Raw genomic sequence first — 25,792 nt, 5'->3', positions numbered from 1 at the left:
GGTGGCCATTTTGGACCTCGTTGGATCCATATCTTCTAAGTTTAGCATCTCTGCGTCTTTTCTTTCTTGTTCAGTTTTATAAACATGTTTTAAGACTGGATCACGTTAGAGCTTTGTGTGGAAACTTCCAAGTGGAAGCTTTCCCACGTCTGATGCTTATGGGATATTCGTAAATAAAATGTCTCTTGTGTAAAACATGAATCACCATCGCTGGGTTGGTGTCCCAATTCTTCCAACTGGCAAGGATAATAACACTTCCTCTCTCCATAAGCCATGGAGTGATATCATTTCAGTGAGGGTGTTAAACTCTGTAAGACCTTGGCTATATCCTCTGCTTTTTAGATTGAAGTATTATTACAGTAACGTAACGTTCAGCAACGTTCACTGATGTTTTCCAAACATGTTGATGTGCTACTGTTTCTCATGTGGTGCCCTTTTTTTTTGCAGCTGACAGCCCGCTCCCTACCGGCAGTGCAGTCTGATGAACGACTCCAACCTCTGCTTAACCACCTCAGGTAATTGGCATCATTAGTAGCATTATTGCTTTCTCTGCTGCTGCTTTAGTTTATTCATTATGACAATATAGTCATTATGGTTGCATTCCCAAAAAATACAGCTTGACAAAACTAACGGGGCAGGAACCCGATTTGAAAGGGTACTGAAATAACTGTGGTGAACTCGCACCTTGAGTCCTCTGTTGAAAAGAAGCCCTCCCCCTCCAAAGAAAAACCTGTACTTATTTATTTTTAAGTTCATTTCTAGGTCGACTCAAATTCACGTCACAAATGTTCCTGAATCCGCTTTGTGTGCCACGTTTCCCAGAAAAGGCCTAATGTTCCTAACGCTAGATTCCCTCTGAGACCGTGTCCCCTCTGTCTCCGAACACTGTGATAATGGAACGCAAACAGCAAGGCTAATGTGTCAACTGGAAGCCAGGGATTTTATTTTTAGAGCCAGGCCCCGACAGTATCCACCCACCCATGACCGACAGACTGCCTGAGCAAAATAAAGGCAAGGAATCCCTCTGTATCGCCATGACGACCTCTGCAGATTACAATTTCCCGCAATCTCTTTTTTTCTCCCTCCTTGAAATCTCTTCCACACATGCTCTCTTTCAATGGCTTTCTGAAATAGCCTCAGGCGTAGTCCCCTCCTCTGTGTAGGAGTGATCCAACCTGGGCCCTACAGGTCTAAAGCCCATCCTGGCTTTCAGAAAAGGACCCACCAGGAAGTCCTGGGCTAGGTTACAGCCCTTCCACCTGCGCCTCACTGGCCATCTACCCCCCCCTGCATCCTTCAATGATTGTAAAGGATAGGGAAACAAGAAGCATTCCCCAAAGGCAACTCTACCAACCAGCTGTTTCATTTGGTTTTTAAGGAAGTCCGATTGAGGCCTCTTTTAGTTGGATCCGTCATTGCAGGCACTTAGGTTGTTTCGACTGCAGAACACTTCCCACTGTGTTGCAATGCATGGCAATGCATGCTGGGGCAGCCAGATAAGGTAGTGTCATGGGGCCAGCTTGTGCCCTCGAAACAAACCCGTGTCCTTAAGCAAACTAGCTGTTGAATCGAAACGGGAAAACAAGAGGATTTGGACACAGAAGCGATAGCTGGCAGGGCCCCGCTCCATCAGAATGGAGCAGGCAGCATAAGCCCAAAGCCTGTGCTTGGACCGTCGGTCGCTAGGTCCCACAGATGATTCCATTTCACTTTGAGACGTTCTGTGGTAAAAGCTAGATTACCAGGGAAGGATCCGGTTTCATCTGCAGCCAAAGTTGTCTTTGTATCTCTGGGAACCACAAATGTGGCTTAACTGATTTTCAAAAGGCAGCTTCTGGAGTGCATCATTGATCCCCCTTTAAACTAATGCACACCACCTCTCCTTTAGAATTTAAGGCATACTAGGAAAACTCAATAAATTATTAGGACATACAATCTGAATGATGAATGTGTCATATTTGATTAAATACAGTTATAATTCATCATTTTCCATGAAATGACAAATTCTAGATATTGGTTTACCGTAAGTTAACATGATAAATAAGTTAGATGAAATGTCCTCATCTAAGTAGCTTGCAGATATAGTAAAACTTGTGACTGTCAATGGCACGGAGCTTTACACCGTTTTAGTGATGCCGAAAAAGGACCTTGTTTAAACACATTTCTTTTAAATGATCGCCATCTGACCCTTTATATTCTGTTAATATTGCCTCATGGGCAATACGTGGTCCAGGCCTCTAATTTAAGTCCAAAGGATATGGTTTTACAAACCTGATTAGCCCGTAACCCGGCTCTTGAGCTCTATTTAATCGAGTGGCCTTTCAAATGGCATTTAGTCTCAATTTCTGTCATCTGGATTATATCAGTGCCGTAAGGCTCTGTGATCGGAGCGAGAAGACGCACCTCACATGTATTAAGCTTTCGTAGGTTAAATAGGGTTTTGACCTTTACCCATGGCATCAAATCAAGATGCCTAAATTAGGCCATTTGAGGGGATGCAATATTTAGATTTTGAAAGTGTGTAAATGAATGTATCTTCCTGCAATTTTCAGACAGTTGAGTGTTTTGCTAACTGGGTAAGGTTACGGAGGTTGTGTAATACATAGGGTCTCTGGGGATCCTCTTCATTGAACAACTGTTTTTTGGCAAGGCATACTGAAGTTGCACAAAGACAAGTCAGTTAATTTATGGAGGGCTCCTGTTCAAATGTCAGGCACGGGTAAATCAATCACACAGATATCGATCAATGGGATTGATCTTGACCAATGCAACATTTTGCTGGGAGGGACAATAGAAATGGATACAACTGCAGAACATGCAGGAAGAATATTCCTTTGGTTTATTCCAGAAAAATAGTCACTGGTCCCCAAACTTTATTTGAGAAACATTGCATATTTCCATTTGGGACTTATTTCCCAAATGTAAGGGCATTTGAAACATATTTCTCTATGGAAATTGCAAAAAAAATGTCTCTGCAATCCACCATTCAATGAAATACGCCAGACTTCATTTCTGTATAGTGCACAATTATAACTTTCTATGGGGACTGCGGAGAGTAAGCTTGTTATCATGGACTCTGATCCCTAACCATGTCCTGCTGTAGCACTTTGTAGGCTAATGACTGTGTTATTTATCTGGACCTATTGTTATAGACAGGAGTCATCTATTTCACTTTGCCCCTCTTTTGTTGGTCCATTTCTGTCCTTGTAGCCATGCTTACGTGGGTCAGGACTACAGCATACAGAAGAATATTGGGAAAATTTCTTTGGAGCAGATCGATCCGGTGAGTATGCATTGAAACACAAAGGGCACATTTATACTAGGGATGACAAGTAAGATGGAGGATGTTGATTATATCAGAACAGAAATGTAAACTGTCATAGGTGGACAGAACTGCTGCCACAGGATCTCAGTATTGGTCCATACGGTATGTTTCCATCAGTGGCGTAGTGGAGGTTAAACGTCTTTTACACACCTGTTGCGGGAACAGTACAGGGAGTGTTACTTTACTCACCGCGAACCAAGGTCAGCGTTTACTGTTTTATTACCACTTACATCTCTGCTTTCCCATAATCACACCTCCTTAGATCACAAACAAGTGGCTAGTTCACACACAGTCTTAGTCCTTTTTAACTTCTTGTCTATTGATTGCACAGGGTCATGTCATGCTTATAAGTGTTGGCAAATTGTCTCTTCAGTCTTCACAAGGATTACTGTTTGAAAGGCAAAAGTGCTCAGATTTCATACCTAATGTCTTTGCGTTAGTGACACAGCCGTTCTCTACATGGACATTCAGAAGGGGTTTTTAATGAACCATTGTGGTCTCTCATAGGGGCAGTTAAACTGACCGAGGCCACAGCTCAGCCTCACTGTGCATTCTTCACTTTCTCCATTTCAGAGACCGCTGCTGTTCCAATCAAGTTGCTCGTCAGCAATAGCTCATTTTGTCCTTCAGATTTTCCTTACGTTTAATCGCCGTCAATGGAAGTAATGTATCAAATTAGAAGCCCTTTAACGATCTGGTGCATAAACAAGAACATTTCCTTTCAATCAACGGACTCGACTCAAAATGTTTGCATTCAGAATGAAACGTTCCCTGCCCCCAATACAATAGGAAATGTCACCCACACAATGCTTTGTTTTCTTTTTCTATGCAGAACATATTTAGCACTACATTTTTCAATGGCGAAATCATAGCATTCTTTCTAAGTCTGGTGACGCAGGCATGGCATGAAGGTGAGCAGGAAATGGATAATAAACCAAGGCTATCCGTCGATCAGGAAAGCAGCTTTTGTCTGGTCTACTGGCAAGACTTTCCTCTACTACTTGGTCCTGACATCTGCTACCAGAATTAAAAGGCTGTCTGTGATCTAGGTTGTTTTTTTATTTTTTACCTCTGATCGGCACCTGTGATGTTGGCCTTGAGCTAAGAGTGGCTAATACAGGACCTTGTGATCCCCAGACGACTGGGCTAGACGGGCACCGCAACCCCTCTCTCTCGCTGGTCTGCTAAATCAGCGTTCCTCCTTATCAGCAATTAATGTTTTATTTATAATGAACTTTTCATTACATCTCTGAGCTATGGTGAGGGCATTAAAAATAAAATGGGAACATGGAACAGGGTATGAAAGTCTACAGGAAGGCAATTGTATAGAGGTGCGTGTGCTTTATTTACATGATATTGAGCTGTATTTATTTCACAGTACCTACCACCGCAGCTTTAAGTGATAAGGAAGCCAGACCTCGATACATGTTTAGCTTAGTCTGGATTAGGATATCGCTGGTGACATAACAAACTGGCTGCATATCTGTGCTTTCATAGAACAAAAATAAAATATTGAATATGGAGTCATTGGTGGATGAAATGGTTAATTCCATGCAGCTTGTTGATTGCATTACTGCCATGGTAGAGTGAGATAGTTGACTTGCCTTTTGCCTGCATATGTTAATGTATCTTCCTCTAGCTATCGGCCAAGTCCTACCCCCTGTGCATGAGGCAGCTCCACCGGGGGTTGAGGGACAGCCACCACCTCCGTCACGGCGGGCGCTTGCAGTACGGACTGTTCCTCAAGGGCATCGGCCTCACTCTGGACCAGGCCCTGCAGTTCTGGAGGTCCGAGTTCGTCAAGGGCAAAGTGGACAATGACAAGGTAACCTTCTTGGACTTGATTTGAGATTGATTTCAAATGAATTAGGTTTTTTTTTAATGCGTGTAAAACTGCTCCAGCCAGAGACAACAGTACATGCATAAAATTGAGGCGATCCTCTCGGGTGCGTAACAATATGTTGAGCCTATTGCCAGTCCAATTTCTCAACTAGTAATATTTTGAGGTAGGAGGGAAATGAATCGTACATGGATAATAAACATAATGTATTCACAAAGAAAAGCTCAAGTTACTTGGATTTGTTGTATGGCCTAAATGTCCTCATACTTTATAGTTGTATTGATGAAAGAGTTCTGCCCTTCCTCCAGGATCTTAATTCTAGAATTGTCAGCGAATGTTATGATTCTGTCTTACTTCATGTCTACGGTACATTCAACAAGAAAATGACTGTCCTCAGCTGAACTAGTCTCTCCTGGTTTCCACTTCTCATTCTGCATCTGAATTGTTCTTTCCAACTGATCCTCAATCACCAGAACCCTGATGAGGTTCCCATCTACCTTAGGGGAGGTGTTTTGAAAGCTGATACATTTGAATATAATCCTCTGTCAAGAGAATTGAGCGCTCACTCAAGCTGTTCCACTGTAAATTCCTTTATCGTTCAAGTGGAATTTCACCTCAGGCTCAGCTGGAGAATAACACCACCCACTTCCCAATTTTTCGCCCACTCAAGTCTTGGACACTCGATGTCTGCTGTATCTCTGGCTGTTAAAGTGAAACTCACCCCGATAGTGCATTCCTTAGTTAGGTCAAGTGTGCTGGTCTCTCTGTTTTCTAGTGGTATACATCCATGGCGGTAATGTTAGTGGCTACTGTATTTCAGGTAAGAGCTTCAATTTGTGGCAGTACGGTTAGTGTGTTGTTGACTGGCTGATTGCACGTACCTGTTATGTGAGCAGTTATGGTGGGTAAACGAATGAAATAAAGCAGCAGTTTTAGAAACTTTGTAATTATAGAATGAGATTTTTCTTGAAGGAGTTGGCGCACTCTTTTTTTTTTTTACCCCCAATTTTCAGCAGGACAGCGAATTCATACCAGGGGTGAAGGATAGGCTTTCTAATCTGCATTAACGATATGCGTATGAGGATTCTGCAAGTGTTATTCCCAGGCAGGATACATAGGCTAGAATGTATCAACAGCACATACGTAACAGTTATGCTGTAGGAGCAGCAATATTCATTTACGGGAACCTTTTTGTACATGTATATTTGTACTTGAATTTTCAGTTGAGCTTGAATAATTTATGGATTAAGAAAACCAACATGATTTGGTGAAAGAAAACCAATAGCATACTTCTGGAAGGTTATGTTTGTTTCTTCGTGAGCTGTGTTATCTTGCAAATGAGAAGAATATACCACAAGATGAATAATGTATGCTTTTAAAGTGCTTTGACTGCAGCAATCGTATTGATCAATGGAGGGCTAAAATACAGGTGTTACATTGTGACAATACAAGGACAGGTGGGGAAGGGATAAGATGTGTGTTTATGCACTTCCAGTCATGTCAAATGAAGAAGAAACACAATGGTTCTCTTTCTGCAGATACTGCATTTTCGTTGATTGTTTAAAATGGTGTGCAATTTTCATTGACAACACCGCAGAGAAAATGGGTGCCTTTGCCACTTTTTCTTTGTAAGAGCAAAAATTAAGATCTAGATGAGTAATTTTGGGACAAGATGTGTTTTGAAGCACCACTTTACAAAAATGTCCTCAATAAGGAAGACAAATGTCCACAGATTACTGTAGTTTCACAATATTAACTGACATGCCCAACACAAGCAGATAGATTCAAACAGGGTCTTAGAAATTGGAATTGTCTTACAGGTTTTAATCAGAATTAGACACCATACATTTACATTGACGTATGCCTACTTGATATGAGTTAGACTAGCTAATCATGGAAATTAACATTTTAATCTTATGTACATTCGAGTTTCACTTTGTGGTCAATGTCCACCCAGTAACACCATTTGACTGACGCTTGAATTTCTACACTCCCTTTCACCCTGCAGTGTACACTTACTGAGCTGCCCTTCCATTTTCACAAGTTGGGAGGGAAAAGTCAGGTGAAATAAGTCAATACTGTATATTTTGACATATAAATTGATTTCTAGCTGCACTCTGCTCAAACACCTGAAATTAAATTATTTCTGTGAACACTTCTCCCTGCACACTTCTCAACCTTCTGACTGACATAGGCATCCAGTAGATTAGGGTCATTGTGAGACACCTTCAAGACTGGCCTTTTCCACTGAGACTTCAGCAGTACAGCGTGACGATCAAAACATTCACCTTGCTGTACTGGTTTCTATGAAGGCACGCCACAGTTCAGAGTTGCTTTGACTTCGCTACTGCGAAGCCACTTTCACACACTCTCTCAAAAGCAATGAGGGTGTCCTTTTCCCATTCCTCCAGTTTCACTTCCTCCTCCTCCACATCCCCCATCCTACAGTAGCCTCGCACCATTTGTCCTGTTTAAGCGGCTCCCAGCTCAGGCGGGTGGACAGATTCTCTGCCGGTCATGGAACGCCACTCCTCAAAGTGACCTATTTTCAGGGTGGCTGGGTCCCCTCTGTCTGCCCTCTCAGGTGGAACCTGGACTGCGGCACACACAAACCACAAGTCTTTGTCCCGTGGTGGAGGAGGCAGCGGAGATGCAGGCTGGTGCCAGGCAGGTCGCGGCTCTCCCAGTGATGTATGTGCCGTTTGTGGCAGGCTGCATAAAGCCTCCCCGTTTAGCATGTGGCTGAGAAGATTGGAGCCAGCGAGGCTGAAACGGGGCCTTGGCTGCCAGAGGTACCTAATGTTACAGAACAGGGAGGAAGAAAATGATGGAAGCGAACGTGATCGCCATTGATTTCTGGGTTTCTCCGGAAGGTATTAATTTGAATGACTACTCTCTTTGGTTCTGCTGTTTTGCAGTCATGATGACTCTGGGTACTTGGCTATGATATCCCACGGTAGCCCTTTACACTCATACAGGTTTATGACTTGAACATGGCAGATTTGGACACTGATAAGCACCTAAATTGGAACGCCGTGGCTGTACACTAACATGCTATACATGACGTCAGAGCCGAGGGTCGCCGCTTCACCGCTCTGTATTTTTTTTGACTGACAGCTGGTCTGAACCTGAGCGCTGCATGTGCAACAAGAAGTTGCCCCCACCCCTGCTGGTAATTGGGCAACCGTTGCACATTTTTTTGTTTCCTAAGTGTGGGAAATGCTGTAAATTACGAGGACTCAGTGTATTTTGGAAGATGATCCAGTACATTGAGGATAATAATAAATACCGCTTTGACGTCATACAAGCCAAACACCTGTGAGTCCAAATGTGTCATTTACATTTCCATATCATAAAACTCATGTCATACAGTGTCAACATTTATGATCACAATGTTTGATGTACAGTTACAAGATGACATGGCTTATACCCTGGGTTATCCTGAACACAAGGAGCTGATGTTTGTTGTACTGTGGACACAGTTTGCAGTGAACCACGCAGCTGAATGCACTTGCCTTGTGAAAGCCTAACACTGTAAGATTGTATTTTGCTAGTGATTTTGGCAATAGAACAAGCTTTCAAATGACGCCCGCCTGACCCAGATTGCGATTTTATAATGTACCGTTTTTGGATTGTGTACCGTGATTGTGTAAAGGCGGGGAAGCTGGGTTGTGTTCCAATCAAAACGACTACAAGTGTGCTTGCTGTAGTTCCTCAACGGCACAGCTAGCAGAGCAACAAAAAAACACCTTATAGGTGAAGACTCTTCTTTGAGTCATAAAAGTGCATTGGAATTACTTAGGAACTGTGCACACTTTGGAGAGGTGCATGTCCACTTGGAGACACCGGTTAGACCTCTCACTCAAACCCTTGTAATTGTTTTGTCTTGTGTTGCTCCTACCCCATATTTTCCGATTCAGGTGAACTGTTGTCCTCACCTTTAGTCTAACCTTTTAATTGCTACCATGGTTATGCATGTACTTTCCATATTTATTTTGTAAGAAACATTTCAATTTAGCCCTATTCATATAGGCAAATTCCCACGAGTGTAAGAGGTTAAGTGAAGGTAAATTATTCGTCAACAGACACTCAAATATGTCCACCGCAAGTATGGTATTGCATTGGTAAAAGCAGTCCCAAGCTGATGTGCGATTAGGAGAAACAGCTGGAATCAGCTCAGACGTGGCGACTCGTGATGAACCAATGTGTGTAAGTTCCATTATTGATTAAGTTCCGTATGAAGCTGATTTGGTGTAAATAAATAATGTCCAGAAGCCCCTTGGCCCTCACCCAGCTCCTTCTCAGCCCTCTGCATGCTCCTGTAACATGACTACGTCCTCAGAAAACCCTCATCAATATTGCACTGTCTCGCGCCTCTGCACTCTGACCGCATACGCTCCATAACAATAGCCTGGACCATGTAAACCTGTTCTTCTCTATGGTTGGAGGCCAGGGGGGCGGCAGGGCAGAACAGACCAGGTCTCTACTGCTGCTAAGCGGACAACATTTGTGTTGATGGAGCGTGGACAATGTGAGGTGTGTCAGGGTGAAACTCATTAGACTGGCTCACTGGCAGACCGACCTGCAGGGGAGCTAATTCTCCTGACTGGCAATGCAGGGACATGCCATATCTACATTAGTGATTCCTATTTCCTTTCCGAATCGCATTCCATCTAAAGATGAAAGCAGCAAGTCTGGACCAAGGTGCTGCCGGTCTTTATTTAAAAAATGTTTTAAAAAACACACAAAATCATTTACAGTCTAGCAGGTGTTGGCAGCTTGTGTAGCAGCTGCGTGTCGGAGCATCTTTTATAGCGCCTGCGGGTGTAATGAGCCTATAAACACAGGCATATGGACCTGTGGAGTTGTACTGTTGACCTCGAGAAGCTGACACCAACACCGATATTATGTTGGATGAATATCCAAACCTATAGAGAATCAAATATTCTTCAGTTATACAGTCACTAGTGAAAATCTACACACCCCTTGCACAGTTATCACATTATGCTGCCTTAAAATGAAATCTAAAAAGGGAATAAATGTGTTTTTTCCTACAAATCTATAAAACCTATTCAACATTTCACTCTGCGGTCAAATATGGTCAAATCAAAGGATTTATTTCCAATAAACTTTGATTTGCTTTTCGACGTTAAATCATTTTTACAAATCCCCCTCCAATGCACATTTCAGATCTAGAATTTGAATGGTTTTCCTACTGATGTACACAACCTACTCCACATTTCCAGTGAAAGTGAAAGAATTAGATAGCATTTTCCAAATGAATATGAAAGAAAAAACCATGGTGCCTTGATTGGATATGTCTTTACACCCCAGAGTTAATAGTTACTGGAATCATTTTGAATAAGATTCTACCAAGTTTGCACAACTAATTCTTCTTTGGAAGTGTCGAGTAGGTTGTGTACTACATCTGTAGGGGGAAAAATCGAATGTAATAAATGTTTTGATGTCATTTTAAGACAGCAAAATGTGGAGACAGTGCAAGGGGTGTGTAGCCCCACTAGGCACTGTAATTGGAATTCACAAGATGTGTTTGTTTGGTTTTCTCTGAATCATTCACAGGAAGTGTAATGAAATTGGTTTGAAAAGAGATGAGCATAGATTATCAATTGGTATGCAACTCCAGGCTAGACCCTAATGACTGTTTATTACTGTAAAACTTTTATTCTACACGTTTTTGAGTTTGTGTAGTGAATTTAGTCTTGTGTTTGCTCATGGACAGAGGGCTTGATAGATGGGCAAACAACAATGGATTGTTTCAGGAAATTGCAGAGCTGCTGTCATCAAAGCTTTTCAACACTGACAGTTTTTTTCTTTCTTTTTTTTCCAATGTAAACTTTAAAAACACATGCATCACTAGGCTTTGTTCTGCGGAGCTGTAAGTGCTAAGGGGTGCTTTTGAAGGATGACCACTGAGACAGAGGGCTGAGGAGGCAGAAGCAGCTCCCTGTACAGCCAGCCTAAGGAGTCCACCAGGAGAAAGGGGATAACTAGTCAGTTGCACCACTGAATGCATTCAGCCAAAATGTGTCTTTCGCATTTAACCCAACCCCTCTTCAGGATTCTTAATATTCTCCACTGGTGTGCAGCAACAGCCCAGCACAGCCAGATTCTGCCAAAGTTACTGTTGCTGCCTGCCGCAGTGTATCCTGGGAAGGTCTCCAGACTTCAGTCTAAGCCTGATGGGATGTTTGAGAGCTCGGCTACGTGTAGGAATTTCACTCCCAACAGTTTAGCCTCATTGATCAGCCCCTACTATCTTTCTCTGCTCAAGTAAATGGTCCGCCCGCGTCTAATTGAGAAGCATTTCACATTTTTTGACATCGCTCTTGGTATAAGGGTGATAATTCATGCCTATTGCAGTGTAAAATTGTGTAGGCCAAATACTTTGAATGCAAATCCTGATATTATGTTCACTTATGCATAGAGCTGTAAGAGTGGTTGGTTGTTCTGTGCCAATTAGTGGAAAGATATTCTACCACTACTGTGCAGAATAGCTGTGCTAAATAGTTGGGTAGTCCTCTCAATCTTACCCTCTATTTTTCTACTGTCTACCAAGGTCTACTTTACTGTGTATTTTGATCTGTTACCTTCAGGCAGTAAGCGGTGTATAATTTATGGTAAAAACGCTGTCCCCTTGCCAATGTCAAAAAAAGGCATGTGGTGTTCAACAAGCGCAGGATCGGCCCAGAGATAATAGGCTCAGACCGGTAGTATAGTATCACCATTCATCCACACACCTGCGCGCACATACACGCGACACACACGTGCAACACACACACACACACACACACACACACACACACACACTCTTGCAAAGCAGCTGCTGGTTTAATTAGAGCACTCCCCTTCTCCTGAGACATCACAGTCCACAGCACCAACGAGGTCTCCTCCATCAAGCAGCTCTACCTGGCTGCCCTAGACGCTGTTTACTCAACAAAACCCACCTGCGCCTCCATGACTTCCCACCACTAATTGACAGCGAGAGGAGACACTCAAGGGTGGCAGGGTGTAAAGTGGGTGGGACTCACGGCTTCTAGATCTGTGAAGGTTTCAAGCAGGTTTGAACGCTGAAGAAATGTGCCCTTGACTGAAGTAGCTGCTTTACTTGAGTTGCTCCAGTGGGAAAGTAATTCTGTGTCCAATGTTAAATCTATTTATGCAGCAATATCGAAAGAGTTGCTCTTATTTGATCAGAGTCCAATTATTTTATTCGTGGCTGGCAAAGGCACATCATCTCTAAAGTAACATCCTCTTCTCGTTGTCTCCTTTCCTTCATCGCCACTAATCTGAAAACACAATGGGTGAAAGTGATATGGCCAAAGCCTATCAGGCATCATGAAAACTATAGCTCTTACACTGCCTTCATTTGTCTCATAACATCTGATTTAACAATGTTTATCTGCAATGTATTGCCCTCAAAAGTTCCAAAAATGTCAGTTGGGTTTTGAAACATTTTTGCATATTTATCACCCCAATGATCTTTCCAAAGTTAAGACTTGGATTAGAAAACATTTTGTGCATCGTTTTGAAAGAATAATAACTTTGAGGACAATGGGTAACACAGACCTTGCTTGTTTTTATTTGTACTTCTTAGAGGTAGACTTAGCGAAATGAAGTTGCCACAAGCAACACTGCCGATATTGAGATGAGCGAGATGCAACACTTCGCTCTCAGTCACACGCAGTATCTGGGCATGTGCCACGGGTTCGATTCACGCTGTTACAGCGTGGTATTCACGGAACCAAAATAGGGGAGGAGTTGAGCCTTGGGCTTCAAATCATATTTTATTTGTCACATACACATGGTTAGCAGGTGTTAATACGAGTGTAATGAAATGCTTGTGCTTCTAGTTCCGACAATGCAGTAATAACCAACGAGTAATCTAACCTAACAATTTCACAACAACTACCTTATACACACAAGTGTAAAGTAATGAAGAATATGTACATAAAACTATATGTATGAGTGATGGTACAGAACGGCATAGGCAAGATGCAGTAGATGGTATTGGGTACAGTATATACACATGAGATGAGTAATATAGGGTATGTAAACATATAAAAGTAGCATTGTTTAAAGTGGCTAGTGATACATGTATTACATCTGTAAAAGTTTGTGCTTTTGGTGACAATCCAAATTTCTTCAGCCTCTTGAGTTTGAAGAGGCGCTGCTGCGCCTTCTTCACCACACTGTCTGTGTGGGTGGACCAATTTTGTTGGTCCATGATGTGTATGCCGAGGAACTTAAAACTAGCTACCCTCTCCACTACTGTCCCGTCGATGTGGATAGGGGGGTGCTCACTCTGCTGTTTCCTGAAGTCTACGATCATCTCCTTTCTTTTGTTGACGTTGAGTGTGAGGTTATTTTCCTGACACCACACTCCGAGGGCCCTCATTTCCTCCCTGTAGGCCGTCTCGTCGTTGTTGGTAATCAAGCCACTGTAGTGTCGTCTGCAAACTTGATGATTGAGTTGGAGGCGTGCATGACCACGCAGTCGTGGGTGAACAGGGAGTACAGGAGAGGGCTCAGAACGCACCCTTGTGGGGCCCCAGTGTTGAGGATCAGCAGGGTAGAGATGTTGTTACCTACCCTCTCCACCTGGGGGCGGCCCGTCAGGAAGTCCAGTACCCAGTTACACAGGGCGGGGTCGAGACCCAGGGTCTCGAGCTTGATGACGAGTTTGAAGGGTACTATGGTGTTAAATGCTGAGCTGTAGTCGATGAACAGCATTCTCACATAGGTATTCCTCTTGTCCCGATGGCTTAGGGCAGTGTGGTTGCGATTGCATCGTCTGTGGACCTATTGGGGCGGTAAGCAAATTGGAGTGGGTCTAGGGTGTGCGTCGTTGTTTTGGTTCACAGGCTGGGTTCCGATCCATTGTCCTGGGTGGTGTGCAAAACAGAGGATCCGCTTCGGGAAAGTCGTATTCCTGATTGTAACGATGGTGAGGTGACATTGCTCTTATATATCCAATAGTTCCTCCCGACTGTATGTAATAAAACCTAAGATAACTTGGGGTACCAATGTAAGAAATAAAACGTAAAAAACACGTTCCTAGGAATGCGAAGTGAGGCGGCCATCTCTGTCGGCGCCGGAAGTCAAACTCTCTTAGTTGTGGCAAAAATGTACCCATTATACTGTTTACTTTCTGCATCTACGTCATGTCACTGAGACTACCTTTAAAGTTGTGGTTGAGAGTGAGAAATTAACACATGAAATCAATTTGAACCATCAGGAGGGGGTACTTGCTAGCAGTTAACGCTGTTGATGTTTAGGCCTGGATTAGCCAATACACTGTACTAATTGGATATGTTAACAGTTCCAGTAATTTATATTTTTTCACTTACAAAATGTGTTTATTCTGCATTTGTGTGATGAGCAGTAGAACAAACATTGTTTTGGCTTATGTCAGTGTGCTTGCTTGTCATTTTATAGGATTTTGTTTCTGCTTTGTTCCAAACTCAATGTTGAGTACCTGCCTTAGTGTCTTGCAAAAGTATATCGACCCCTTGTATTTCTTCACATTTTGTGTTAAAGTGGGATTAAAATGGATTTAAGTGTTTTCTACACAAAATACTATCGTTGCAGAAGTATTCAGCGACTCTATAGGCTCATGTTTTTAAACGGTTACAGAGTTCAATGTCTGTGATGGGAGAGAAATGCGGATTGATCAACAACATTGTAGAGCGGAAAGAATACAAATATTCCAAAACATGCAACAAGGTACTAAAGTAATACTTAAGTTTGGGTAAACACAACACATCACTGAGTAACTGGCTCCTTATTTTTAAGCATGGTGGTGGCTGCATTATGGTATGGGTATACTTGTCATCAGCAAATACTGGAGTTTTCCAGGAGAAAAAGAGATGAGAAGGAGCTAAGCACAGGCAAAATCCTAGAGCAGGGTTTCTTGAACGATGCTTTGGGACCCAAAGTGAGCCCTAAATATGTGAGAGGTGGGTCACGAGTTATGAGTAAACTTTCTGAAGGTGCTGGAGGAAATGTGTACAAAAGTATCTATATCCACAGTAAAACGAGTCCTATATCGACATAACTGGAAAGGCCGCTCAGCAAGGAAGAAGCAACTGCTCCAAAACCTCCATAAAAAAGCCAGACTATGGTTTGCAACTGCACGTGGGGACATAGATCGTACTCTTTGGAGAAATGTCCTTTGGTCTGATGAAGCCAATATAGAACTTTTTGGTCATAATTGCCATCATTATGTTTGGAGGAAAAGGGCGAGGCTTGCGAGCCGAAGAACACCATCCCAACCATGAAGCACAGGGGTAGCAGCATCATGTTGTGGGAGTGATTTGCTGCAGGAGGGACTGGTGCACTTCACAAAATAGATGGCATCATGAGGGAGGAAAATTTTGTGGATATAATGAAGCTACTTCTCAAGACATCAGTCAGGAAGTTAAAGCTTGGTCACAAATGGGTCTTCCAAATGGACAATGACCCCAAGCATACTTCCAAAGTTGTGGCAAAATGGCTTAAGGACAACAAAGTCAAGGTATTGGAGTGGCCATCACATCAATCCCATAGAAAATGTTTGGGCAGACCTGAAAAGGTGTGTGTGAGCAAGGAGGCCTAGAAACCTGACTCAGTTACACCAGTTCTGTCAGGAGGAATGGGCCAAAATTCACCCAACTTATTGTGGGAGGCTTGTGGAAGGTTACTCTAAATGATTGGCCCAAGTTAAACTATTTTTAAATGCAATGCTACCAAATACTAATTTAGTGTATGTAAACTTCTGACCCTCTGGGAATATGATGAAAGAAATAAAATGTTAAATAAATTATTCTCTACTATTATTCTGGAATTTCACATTCTTAAAATAAAGTGGTGATCCTAACTGACCTAAGACAGGGAATTTTTACTAGGATTAAATTTCAGGAATTGTGAAACTGAGTTTAAATGTATTTGGTTAAGGTGTATATAAACTTCCATCTTCAACTGTAAAAACAGTACCAGTTCAAAGTTTGGACACTCATTCAAGGTTTTATTCTTTATTTTTATGATTTTCTACATGTTTGAATAATAGTGAACTAACACATGGAATCATGTATTAACCAAAAGAAAGTGTTAAATAAATCAAAATATATATTTTATATTTGAGATTCTATAAAGTAGCCACCCTTTGCCTTTGACAGCTTGGCATTCTCTCAACCAGCTTCATGAGGAATGTGTTTCCACATATACTGTGCACTTGTTGGCTGCTTTTCCTTCACTCTGCGGTCCAACTCATCCCAAACCATCTCAATTGGCTTGAGGTCAGGTGATTGTGGAGGCCAGGTCATCTGATGCAGCACTCCATCACTCTCCTTGGTCAAATAGCCCTTACACAGCCTGGAGGTGTGTTGGGTCATTGTCCTGTTGAAAAACAAATGATAGTCCCAGTAAGTGTCCTTTGGTAGTGGTTTCTTTGCAGCAATTGGACCATGAAGGCCTGATTTCATGCAGTCTCTTCTGAACAATTGAGGTTGATGTTGATGTGTCTGTTACTTGAACTCTGAAGCATTTATTTGGTCTGCAAGCTGAGTTGCAGTTAACTCTAATAATTTTATCCTCTGCACCGGAGGTAACTCTGGGTCTTCCTTACCTGTGACGGGCCTCCTGAGAGCCAGTTTCATCATAGCGCTTGATGGTTTTTGCGACTGCACTTGAAACTTTCAAAGTTCTTAATGTTCCCGGATTTACTGACCTTCATATCTTAAAGTAATGATGGAATATTGTTTCTCTTTGCTTATTTGAGCTGTTCGTGCCATAATATGGACTTGGTCTTTTACCACAGGGCTATCTGCTGTCACAACATACCCCTACCTTGTCACAACACAACTGATTGGCTCAAACACATTAAGAAAGAAAGAAATTCCACAAATTAACTTTCAACAAGGCACACCTGTTAATTGAAATGCATTTTGAGGTGACTACCTCATGAAGTTGGTCGAGAGAATGGCAAGAGTTTGCAAAGCTGTCGTCAAGGCAAAGGTTTGCTACTTTGAAGAATCTCACATATAACATATATTTTGATTTAACACTTTATTGGTTACTACATGATTCCATATGTGTTATTTCATAGTTTTGATGTCTTCTACTCATCTACAATGTAGAAAATAGTAAGAATAAAGAAAAACCCTAGAATTAGTTGGTGTGTCCAAACTTTTTTAACTAGTTCTGTATACCCATGCATGACAGGTAGGCTATCCCGTTCAACTGGTGGCCCATAGTACATAAACGCTAGTGTTTGCTCAAATATAAATATGCTCGATCTTATGGTATTTAGATGTAGGTATTTGTTTATTTTCATTATCCTACACTGAGACCAGAAACTCCTATTCTAGCAGTTCTATTTGTTTTTCCCTTCACTCCTCCTCATGACTCGGTCCTCCATATAGCACTTAGTTTTTCTGTAGTTTAATAGTTTCTCATTCACTGCCCTTGATTGAAACCAGGTAATTAGGTAATTGACCCAGGAGCATTGAGTGTCTGGCGAATCTGTACGTGAGAGGCTGCATGCTAAACCCTTCCAAACTATTTAAATGCTCCTTGAAGGTGCTACAGGTTTTTATTATTCAAGTCACTCCCAGGATGTAATCTCTGTTTCCATCTAGTTCTATGCTTAATGCCTCTGCTGAAGCATTAGTCTTTGGAGCGCTCTCGCTTTTGCTGTCTGCTCTTGATACATTTCACACAGCCAGACAAAGGTGGAAGAGCTGTGCTCTGTTCGCACCCTGACACTGAAAGAAAAGGCTTTCTGTATTGGAAAAAACAAAGCTTCTGAACATACATGGCGATTGCTTAGACTTCTGCCGTAAAGTCCACTTATGGACTTGGACTCTCTGAAGAAACCTTTCTGAAGTTGGATTAAAATTGTATGGATTTTAAGAAGACTTTACATATTAATATATCCAATATACTCTGTGCTTTCCACCTAAATCCAGAGCCAGTCTATAGCCTACAGTTCCCAAAATGTTAGACTACATGTATTTGTCATCCATATAGGCAGGAAGTGCCTAACAATTATGTAGCATGTATGTAGCTTGTGTCCTCAAGCTATTTACCCAACCCACTAATATAATGGTCTCTGAAGGCTGCATGTTTCTTAACTGCAATAGCAGACAAACGTGCATTTTAGGAAGAGCCATGATGCATTGTGGAGTCCCTCATTTTCAATGTTGCCCTGAGTTTGCACCCTTTATTTGACACAGTGTTCTTAGTCATAAGGCTTGTAGTGGTGATTTAAAATGAAACCTGCTTTAATGGCATTACACATCAAATGGATTAGTCCTAGTGCCACATCAGTCACAATGGACTGTCTCTGAGGAGCCACGGCAAGGCTTGTGTACACACACACACCTCTTATCCTTTCTACTCTGACACCATTGCCAACGTGTGTTGGACTGGAGATGTTAGCAGGCTGTACAGTAGGCCCACAGGGCAGACACTGCATTATCCAACAGCCGTGTCAACATGCTTTACTTCCTCTCACTCTGGCTCCTTTCTGTAGTTTTCACACAGCCTCTTCCAAAACCCTCAGTAGAAATGAAGGCCTGTTTGGGGTTAAATGAAGCGGCTGCACGCTACTATGGCTTGTATGGTTTTTTTTCTTTCTCAATTTTTCCACATTGAAGACAACTTCTTAGGATCTGTTACCTCTTGGGACGTGTTTGATAAAGCTTTGAAGTGAGAGCTTCATCGTTTTCCTGCATGTTGCTTTTGTTGTTTTTGGTAGGTGTGCAAAACAGAATCTGCATGCTTTGAGGCATTTTTGGTATTGAAATAAATTATGAAATGGCAAAAGGTCTCCATTGTGATTCATTATTGGATTAGCCAGCTCTTCAGTTACGGGTTACAGTTTAGCGTCAGATATGCCTTACATCAATCTCACTTCAACTAGCCTACATATTGCTGTCAAACATTGGAAAGAATAGCAGCTCTCAGGTTTTGAAATGACATTCCGTAAGGGAGCACACACCGCACCGATTGTCGATCTGCCAGTTGTTCACCGTTCATTTGGCGCCACGTGTTTTTTAAATGTATATCATTTAGGGATCACCCACCTGTGGGTGTCTTACTGCCGAGATTTTCACGAGGTTGTACATGTAGAATCGGTTTGGACTCTGTTTGAGAATTACGTTTGGCACTCACCAGAGATGCAATTGCAAAGAAAAGAGCGTGCTGCCAATTTATTCCAGCTGGAATTTAAGATCAGTGATGGAAAAACAATGATCTTCCTCCAATGAGCATTTGCATACATTACTTTGGAAACAGTTGACATTAATACAGCAATTACTGTTATAAAAGAAGTGGGGTGCGCAGTGGCTCCGTGTGTGGCAGTCTTTCAGCGGAGCTCTGAATTGCTGGCACTTCTGACACTCAGTAGCTACGCCACTGTGTAATTAGACTGGCTTTATCTAACAAATGTCATTGTTGTCCTTGGAGCTCGGCTCCTTGTGAGTGGCTCTGACTGGATGGACCAGTAGGCATCCGGAAACAGTGGCCTTTCAAAGTTACCAACTTCACAGTTTGTGTGATTTCGTAGATATACTTGTCAAAAAAAGATGAAGTCCTTCCCTTAACTATCTGTTCTCGAGGTCCTAAGTTTTTAGTGTCAAACTCTCCGTGCTCACTGTCACTTATTAATATGCATGAATAGCAGTAACACAGGAAACTTTTACACAAATGTCAAAGCACCGACCAAAGCGCTCCTAGAACAATTTTAATACAGTAGGCTGTGATCTTTAAACTGGAAGTGGCTTCCTAAATCCTTAGGAGCACCATATAATTAATATATGATTGGTGAGTAGTTTTTATCGCTCCTGAGATTGCCACGATGCAGCTGGTCACCTTGTCAAGTCCAGGGGTTTTATTGCAACTGTAATGGATTATGATGAGTACCATCGTGATTAATGTTTTCTCACTCTCCCGCAGCCCTCTGTTGATTTTACCGTCAGGGGGAGGCCGTATTTCCCTTTTGAGCAGCTACAAGAGTACATATGATTGGTAAATTGAGTTCACCGCTGAGATTGAATGCAGTGACCCCCATCGAACGCAAACACTGTAATGGTTTCTTAAGCACATGCCGTATATTTTGGAGCAGGACAGCAGGCGGACCCTCTGAGGTGGCGGTATCGACAGTAGGTCTGTCTGCAGAGAGGGGGAGAGCTGTGGCTATGGAATGGAAAGATTCAGATGCTTTAGAGCAGGGTTTCTCAAACTCTGTCCTCGGGACCCCAAGGGGTGCACATTTTGGTTTTTGCCCTAACACTACACAGCTGATTCAAATCATCAACTAATCATCAAGCTTTGATTTGAATCAGCTGTGTAGTGTTAGGGCAAAAACCAAAACGTGCACCCCTTTGGGTCCCCAGGACTTAGTTTGTGAAACTCTGCTTCAGAGGTTCTGCTGTCACTGTTGAATGCTTCTTTTGATTTTCAGTGGATCAGCGGTTAGTTGGGTTTTCTTGAATTATTCAACTGGGTGAGTGTATGTATTCTATGTATTTTTGTCACACGGATTGATGGTTTTGATTGTACCATCCACAACAATGGGTCCACAATTCAATAGGAACTTTCCAATAACAGGTTGTCTGTAGTGTATGGGCCTGTAATGTGACTGTGTGATTGGCATTTTTACTGCTTTAAATCGGTCTCCTTATGTTAACGCCTTTCTGACAAATGATCACAGCATATATTTGAAGAGGTGTGCAGCCAGTAACAGGGAAGAGAGAGATTGAAGGGCGGTGGACACTACCCATAATCCAGTAACAGGGAAGAGAGAGATGGAGAGGGGGGGGGCACTACCCATAATCCAGTAACAGGGAAGAGAGAGATTGAAGGGCGGGGGACACTACCCATAATCCAGTAACAGGGAAGAGAGAGATGGAGAGGGGGGGGGGCACTACCCATAATCCAGTAACAGGGAAGAGAGAGATTGAAGGGCGGGGGACACTACCCATAATCCAGTAACAGGGAAGAGAGAGATGGAGAGGGGGGGGGCACTACCCTTAATCCAGTAACAGGGAAGAGAGAGATTGAAGGGCGGGGGACACTACCCATAATCCAGTAACAGGGAAGAGAGAGATGGAGAGGGGGGGGCACTACCCATAATCCAGTAACAGGGAAGAGAGAGATTGAAGGGCGGGGGACACTACCCATAATCCAGTAACAGGGAAGAGAGGGATGGAGAGGGGGGGGGGTCACTACTCATAATCCAATAACAGGGAAGAGAGAGATGGAGAGGGGGGGGGCACTACCCATAATCCAGTAACGGCTGTCTGGAGTTTGGAAACACCTCTGCAGCAGGTTCCCTTTAATAGCTCAATATTTCATGGTGGAAAACACCCTGCCGCCACCGACATGATGTACGACAACGTCTCTGTTTTCACCCGCACCCCCCATTCCTCCCTCCATTCCTCCCTCCATTCCCTTCGCCTCTTTCACTACAACCCCATGTCTCACCTCTCTTTTCTCTTGCTCTCTTTTTGCCTTGCAGTTTGACAAAGCATATGCCTACAGCATCCGCCACATGTTCGGGAAAGAAGGCAAGCGCACTGACTACACCCCTTACAGTTGCATGAAGGTTATTTTGTCAAACCCACCCAGCCAAGGCGACCAGCACGGTGAGTCATGGACCTGGAGAGATGCATGGTTATTGCACACGTGATGAGCCCTTTTTTGTTTAATCATTATTAGCATTTTAAGCCTTTAGCTTGATAGCAGTGATACCGGTGAGAATTTGCTCCATGAAAAGGGTTATGTATGGATGCAATTTTCCCTATGAACCCAGCCATAATAAATGCAAGGCAGTGTTTTGATTTCAATGTCTAATCGTTTGACCCATGCAAGAATGAAAAAAATCCTAGCAGAGCTACTATTGTGAATACCTGCCATTCTCTCATGCCTAATTTCTCTATGACCTGGTGGTTGCAGGGTGTCCATTCCGACACAGTGACCCAGAGCTGCTGAAGCAGAAGCTGCAGTCCTATAAGGTCTCCCCCAGCGGCATCAGTCAGGTGGGTAATGCCCAGAACACCCCTGAGGCTGTTCTGTTCTCTCAGATGCTCTGTTAACCCATGGAACGATGCAACATTAACTGACTGCAGTTGTCACTAATATGTTCAGGCAGTCTCATCTACATGATTTACTTTGTATGGATGAATGTAGTTTAACCTGGTGATCTATTGTAATGATCTTTTACTGACAATAAATAGTCCTAGATGGCAAGAAACAAACGCACATTACTGACGTAAAATGAACAGTACAGTGTCACCAACATTTTTACAAAAGTCAAACTGTCTTAGTCTGCCTTAACAGTCTGCCATAACAATACCAGAAATGGAATTTGAAAGGAAGAAAGTTTAATTCTCTAAAAGTTAAGTATAGATTAGAATATGTATTCAGTACAGCGCAAAATGTAGATTGTCATCACACTTTTGACAAGGTTGACAGATTATTATAACACTAAGAAAAGTGAGGAATTAATTGCTTTTTCACAGCTCTTAGTAAAACAATGCAGTTGACATTTTTATATACCAGAAACATGGACGTGTTTAGTTCATACAGGGTTAACCAATTTTCTCAAATCAAATTTTCTTCAGTTGACTTTAGATGCAATTTTCCTCAGAGATCATTAGCCTCGTCAGTAGTATTTGGTAGGTATGTGAGTATTTTTAGCATTGATATTCTGGGTGTAGTTTAAACCTGCAGTGCTCCAGCCTAGAGCCCAGGTTTTATATATGAGCAGCTCAGCTCAGTGAGTTTACAGCTTTGACCGCCTTAGCATCTGTGTCTTTTAAAATGAATCGGGGCATATTTTCAAGTGCTCTTTTTAAGCACTTTCAATGTGTTCTCTCAACACATTAAACTGGGTTCAATGGTGCAGGTAATGAAATGAAGTTGTAAGGTCTTGCTGTAGCGTTCTCTTGGAGTTATGGACCTTCAGGACGTTAATTTAATTCATGGTCCCCTTTTTAATTGGGCCATAAAGTTCACTGTTCAAAGTCTCATATGAAGAACATATACACGCAGCCTAACAGCCCACAGTATAATCTAGAAATATAATCTTCCAATGTCATTTGGAAGTGTCCTGATAGATGTAATTGCCTAACTAAGTTTAGGGAAAATAGACCCTTTTCCAGTACACGACACACTTATGTCCAATATTCCCTCAAAAAATGTTTAGCACTGAGCAGATTTCAGGTCTGCTGAGGGGCAAACTTCCAGAGTGCGTTTACTATGTACACTGAGGCTGTACCTGCTTTAAGTTAGTTTTAAGTGGTCAAAAAGGCCATGTTGGCTATTTTATCATAATGTAGGCCTACCAGAGTGGCCTACCTACAAAAACAATGTAGAAAATGCATCCCATAACATTTGAACATGGAAATAGTTGTTCTATCATTCAGCCTATAGTAGCAGCCAATGTGTGGTGTTCATTGTAGTCCTACATTCCATGAGACTTTTGACAAGAAATATGCAGGGCTTGACATTAACCTGTTTATCCAGTTGTCCTTCAGACAAGGTGACTGAAAATGTTGCGTTTGACGTAAGAAACCACCTTACACAATAAAATGCTTTTTTATTCCCATACCAGCTATAGGCCTAATACATTATCACCGCATATTGGCTTTGCTTGAATTGCCCTGCCAATGCATTGTTGTTCAGGCCATTTAAAAAATATATATATATTTCAGAATTTGAGGTAGGCTATATGATCCCACCGGTAATAGATCAATTTTGTTTTACTTGTGAGCAGCGTTGGGTAGGTTACTTTCTAAATGTAATCCGTTAGTTACTAGTTACCTGTCCAAAATTGTAAATAGTAATGTAACTTTTGGGTTACCCAAACTCGGTAACGTAATCTGATTACATTATGTTACTTTTAGATTACTTTAGACGAAGACATAAATGGATGTTACCAATTGAACGGCATCTATTGCAGGATAAATCAATGTTAAAGTTTATATAGCTGGCCATATATGGATGTAAACATTTTATAGGTTGGTTATTTAGGCTTCTTCTAACCCATCGCTTTCTACTACATAAGATAATATGATTAAATTATATCTTTACATTAAAACACAAAGAATTCTAGTCATTCCAATAAATGTTATACCCCTTGATCTTCAAGAATAGGACTTGGAAATATGGAAGTACAGATTAGCTAAATTGTTTTACCTGACAAGACCCCAAAACTAAGGACTTATTAGCCAGCCCTACTCTGTTTATGATTTTGTTGTCATGGAGGACTGATTGGGCGCAGTCAAAATAAATGCTGCGCTCATGGAATGGCATGCTTTGAGCTCTACTGAAATGTCCTATTTACATGTGAAAAATGAATGCCATATGCTGCATTTGAAACAATAACAGAACGGACGCCCCGCCTCGGTTTTGGTAAAAAGCTAAAGGATGGGCCTGGAGAAATGTCACCACTCTCAGATTAATGAACAGCTATCGATGCAAGGACTGACCATCCATGATATCAACATTGTTTAAACAATGTTATGAGGCTATACAGTGTTTGTTTATGATGATTACAAACATTGGAGAAAAACAAGCTTATATTTTGGGTTCTCGTGGAGTGTGACAGTTGAACTAAAGCTCATGAGGCATTTAAGTTACATTCTTTGTGTGTGTCCAAAAATAGATGTAGCAACTACAGATGGACTTAAAAGGGGCAATCAAATGTGTGAATTTGAGCATGTGTCCATTAGGCCTATGGATATTTATTTTTTTATCAGCATGAATTACATTGAGCAATAAAAGCCCCACTTTTATTCCATAGGCTGGGATCTGCACTGTGCAGCTGTTGTAAGAGCTCATTTTTCACTGGCTGTCAGCTGATTTAAAAAACAATCATTGATAGGCAGCTTAAACTTCTTGAATTCAACCATTATTGGTTTCAAATACACATCTACATTTGTGAACAGCTAACCACAACAACCACAATCCGTAAGGCGCAAATAGCTAAATGAGAGCAGCAGTGTGATTCACATCAATGCGCTATATAGATATCAATAATAAGTGATATCTGTATGGGCGTGGACTACACCACTGCTGTCATCCTTACCTCCAAGTGTTTATTCAAGTTGGATAATATTTGGGTTGCCGACATTAGTCCCACCATTGGAAGACATAGCTTGGACTGTAGCCTACAAAAGCCTATACCTGCTCTTTTCCCACGATCCATCACACATTTGGTGTGTCTTCACAGTGGTCTCTGACTTGTGGTCAGACTCGCTCAGGTGGAACAAACTTAAACTTGTGCCTCACTGAGAAAACAGAAATGTCAAAAACAGAAATCCGCAAACATCCTTTTTGAATTTAAAAGTAATCATCTAGTTTTCAAAAGTATCCGTTTTCGGATTACAATATTTTTTGCTGGTACTGTAACATTGAAATAATTACCATTTTTATTTTACTTGGCTGATAGTGCCTGCATCTGATGGTCAGTCTCAGCGAGGGAGAAAGCGGCAGACTGAGCGTCCGCCTCTCAACATCCCTCCGCTCTCCCTTTCCTCCACTGACACTGACCAAAAAAGGGACACCAGTCTTCCAGCTGTCCTTCATGCACAAATTCATGTTACTCCTATGAACAGAGAAAT

General features: G+C 42.0%; 1 protein-coding gene across 1 annotated transcript in view; it reads left to right on the top strand.

Annotated features, from left to right (window-relative positions):
* The window catches only part of prim2 (DNA primase subunit 2), a 111,862-nt gene that overhangs the window by 70,598 nt on the left and 15,472 nt on the right, over positions 1-25,792 (top strand). The window contains exons 8-12 of the mRNA XM_046354237.1: positions 448-515; positions 3,211-3,283; positions 4,965-5,150; positions 21,685-21,811; positions 22,122-22,204. Of these exons, the coding sequence (XP_046210193.1) occupies positions 448-515; positions 3,211-3,283; positions 4,965-5,150; positions 21,685-21,811; positions 22,122-22,204 (537 nt within the window). The remainder of the gene's footprint in view (positions 1-447; positions 516-3,210; positions 3,284-4,964; positions 5,151-21,684; positions 21,812-22,121; positions 22,205-25,792) is intronic.

Source organism: Oncorhynchus gorbuscha, linkage group LG06 (genome assembly GCF_021184085.1).
Source record: "Oncorhynchus gorbuscha isolate QuinsamMale2020 ecotype Even-year linkage group LG06, OgorEven_v1.0, whole genome shotgun sequence".
Classification (NCBI taxonomy): Eukaryota; Metazoa; Chordata; class Actinopteri; order Salmoniformes; family Salmonidae; genus Oncorhynchus; species Oncorhynchus gorbuscha.
Note: the sequence above shows the minus strand (reverse complement) of the source record. Positions and strands in the feature narration are given on the sequence as shown.